We start from the raw sequence: 3,820 nt of genomic DNA on the forward strand, positions 1-3,820 counted from the left end.
AACACCACAGACATGTGCATGCGTGCATAAACATAAACGCACACACGAACAAAGCTGTATTAAGCTCTGTAACGAAATCATCTCTTAGGTCATCGCCAGAAGATGGATGACATTAAGCCCGGCTCGTTGGCCTTTTCCGAGAGACTCACAGAGCTGGAGCAGCTGAGGCGGAGCTCCATGAGAGTGACTCCCCCACACCATCATCATCATCCTCATCCTCATCATTCTCATCATCACCATCATCAGCCCTCCGCTTGTAACACGCGTCAGTCGACGGCAGCGGCCACATTGCACTCGGCCACGTTCTCCAGCCCCGCGCACACCCAGATAGCAACTGGTAAGAACAACAACGTGACGCAAAAGATAGGGGCTCAGATCAAAAGTAAAAGCTGCTTCTGTCAGCAGACTTGATGAAACAATTTTCTGTATCACAACAAAAGCATGCCAGACTCAGATGAATGACACACAGACACAAAAATACATCAAACTTCATCTTTTCTTTTAATCATGTTCCCCATTCCGCGATGTCACACAAACACAAACAGTGTTTGTGTGGCATCGCGGAAGCTCACTGAGGCACTAAACGATGGTATCGTTTCCTCTTCTTGGCCGGGAAATGACGCTGAAAGTGTCAAACTAAAAGTTAACACACGTGCACAATATACGTCTCCAACAAAAAGGGAAGCCACTCATTGTTGTGTAACTTCCAGCCTGTCACACCTCCGGATTATCAAACTGTCAGGGTTGGACGTAATCAATCAATTCAATCAATTTCTCACAACAATTTAACAATATTAATCAATCCATATCAATGTGTAGCACTGTAGTTCTATAAAGGGAAAGCTGGACAGGTGTTTCATTTGGCAAAGATCAATTCTACGACATTCCTAGGAAATCACAACATTCTATCACTGGTGGGCTATTTTTAGAACAGGCCCACACGCTACTCATGTGGTCCTTGGTGGCTACCTTGTGGAATATTTCAAGTGGAATATTTCATCTACCAAAGGTGCGATTTACATTGAAAGTAAAGTCAAACTTGTTTTTTTCAATAATATGTTGTGTGTGGCCCCACAGAAACTTCATATTGTGTTTGTGAAATATGAATTAAGCCGCAAAATTGGCCCATTTTAATCCAGCTCAGGGGGCGGCCATTTTGCCATTTGCTGTTGACTGAAAATGATATCACAGTGCTCGAAGGCCATGGATTGATACATAATGTACTAACCGCTTATTGGCCATCGTGAGAAATGAAGCTACCGGTGGCCATATTGCATTGCCATTCGCTAAGTATGCCTTACTTGAATAATATGATTTCTCCGCAACTTTTCATGTTATTTTCTGTCGCCACCCAATCCCTTCGCCACTGCAATGTCATTTTCAGTCGACAGCAGGTGGCAAAATGACAGGCCTCTGAGGAGGATAAAAGCGGGTGGATTTTGCTGCTTAATTCTTATTCCACAAACACTATTAAACAGAATTCCGTGTTTTGACCATCTTATACTGAAAAAACGATCCTTTGGATTTGAAAATGTACAGTGTACATCGGTTGCACATGGTTAAAATGTCATAAACCAATGGAATTACGGCCATTTTGCCATTTGCTGTTGACTGAAAATGAGATCACAGTGCCCGAAGGCCATGGATTGATATATAATGGACTAACCGCTTATTGGCCATCGTGAGAAATGAAGCTACCGGTGGCCATATTGCATTGCCATTCGCTAAGTATGCCTTACTTGAATAATATGATTTCTCCGCAACGTTTTCATGTTATTTTCTGTCGCCACCCAACCCCTTCGCCACTACGATGTCATTTTCAGTCGACAGCAGGTGGCAAAATGACAGGCCTCTGAGGAGGATAAAAGCGGGTGGATTTTGCTGCTTAATTCTTATTCCACAAACACTATTAAACAGAATTCCGTGTTCTGACTATCATATACTGAAAAAAACGATCCTTTGGATTCGAACATGTACAGTGTACATCGGTTGCACATGGTTAAAATGTCATAAACCAATGGAATTGTCCCGTGTTTTCCTCAAAAGTAAACAAATGATAAGTGTTAGTTTCATACATTTTAATCATGTGCAACTGAAAATCAAGTACTTTTTTTCAGTGCAATCAGGGCACACAGAACATATTATTGGAAAGTAAATATTCAATGTGACTTACCAGTTAAGTGTTGACAATCCAGAAATGAATATTTAAATGATGTGACAAGCAATTAACATTTGTTCATTCTGTCCTTTTTCAGAAGGGCGACAGATGCAGTCATCTCCATCATGGTCCTATGACCAATCCTACCCCTATCTTGGACAGATAAGCACACCTAACATCCACACGACCAATCCCCTTTCACCGAGTCGCTCATCACTAGGCGACCTGTCCTCACGTCTTACAGGTAACACACACGTTTCAAGATTATAATAACACCAAAAGACCCAAATCATAAACCTTGAACCTTGCCCTCATTCAGGTCCCGACCTGACCGCATTTAGTGACCCAAGGATGACCTTGGAACGATCTTTCACCTCTGTCCCCTCCTTGCCAGACACTCGCTTCTCAGACCCGCGTGTGCATTACCCACCCACGGCTGCATTCACCTACACGCCCCCGCACAATCCCGTCACCAACGGCGCCCTCGGCATCACCATGGCGACAGCTATGGCCACCACACCTGCCGGGAGGTATCACACTTACCTGCCGCCTCCATACCCATCAAATACGCCACACCAGGGCCAGAACAGACCCTTCCAGTCCACCTCCTCGCCGTATCACGTGTACTACTCCACGGCTGCGGGCTCGTACCAGTTCTCCATGATGGCCGGGGGAGGTAGCGGTGACGGTCGTTCCCCTCCGAGAATCCTACCGCCTTGCACTAACGCCTCAACAGGCTCCCCACTCCTGCACCCGTCTTTGCCCAGTCAGAATGAGGGCGTAGCTGTAGAGGTGGAGTCCAGTCATAGTAGCTCCCCGGCAAACGCGGAGGCCGTCTGGAGACCTTACTGACGGGAATCAACAAGCATTTTCATCAATGCCAAGTGTGGCTGCGCCATCATCACTAGGTTTTGATGATTGTATGAAGGTCAGCAGCGCTACAGATTTTCAGGACTCTTCAGTCAAAAATGTTTGAGGTCAAAGGTCATATTAGTACTTTTAAATTGTGCAGATGATCTTCAAGCAGATTGTATTATTTCAGATGTTCATTGACTCCAGAGTTAACCAGACTTGTAACTCAGATCACTTGTCTCAAATCAACTTTCCCTCTTAAAATGAATGGAAATGGCATGAATCCATTCCCCCCTCCCCAAAATGCTGTTTTCTTACAAATAATGCTGTCAAGCTGTATCAAATTCACATGTAAATACCTGGAAATAAAAGCTGAAATGTTGTTTTGTTTTCTTAAATCGCCACCCTCTTAAAATAATGGCCTAATCTCTTATATCATGTATGGCATATATTGCTAATGTTTTGATTTGAACCAGTTGAAGAATAACGGCTCCCTCCATGCTTCACTGTAGGTATTGGTGTTGTTTTGGTGATGAGTGTTGTGTTTGCGGCAAACATATCTTTCTTACGGCCCAGAAGTTCTCCATTGGTTACAACAGCCCTTAATAATATAATTTGAGCACATCTCCAGTTACAGTAGTGGTATTCAGAAACAGCTAAAAAAAAAATTGGATTTATTGAAAACAATCATTCGTGGGCAAAACATTTCACAGATGGCTCCAAAGACCTGCAAACCAAATACTGACAGCCTAGTGATCATGGAAGCATTGAATTATAGAAAAACAATATGTTGTTGGCGTCAGGGCAAAA

General features: G+C 43.6%; 1 protein-coding gene across 1 annotated transcript in view; it reads left to right on the plus strand.

Moving 5' to 3' along the window:
- runx1 (RUNX family transcription factor 1) overlaps positions 1-3,392 on the plus strand; it is a 13,528-nt gene extending 10,136 nt beyond the window's left edge. The window contains exons 7-8 of the mRNA XM_019891702.1: positions 2,256-2,402; positions 2,478-3,392. Coding sequence (XP_019747261.1) covers positions 2,256-2,402; positions 2,478-3,010 — 680 coding nt within the window. The 3' untranslated portion in view covers positions 3,011-3,392. The remainder of the gene's footprint in view (positions 1-2,255; positions 2,403-2,477) is intronic.
- The last annotated feature ends 428 nt before the right edge of the window (positions 3,393-3,820 follow it).

Source organism: Hippocampus comes, unplaced genomic scaffold, assembly GCF_001891065.2.
Source record: "Hippocampus comes isolate QL1 unplaced genomic scaffold, H_comes_QL1_v1.1 scaffold174, whole genome shotgun sequence".
In the NCBI taxonomy this organism is placed as follows: Eukaryota; Metazoa; Chordata; class Actinopteri; order Syngnathiformes; family Syngnathidae; genus Hippocampus; species Hippocampus comes.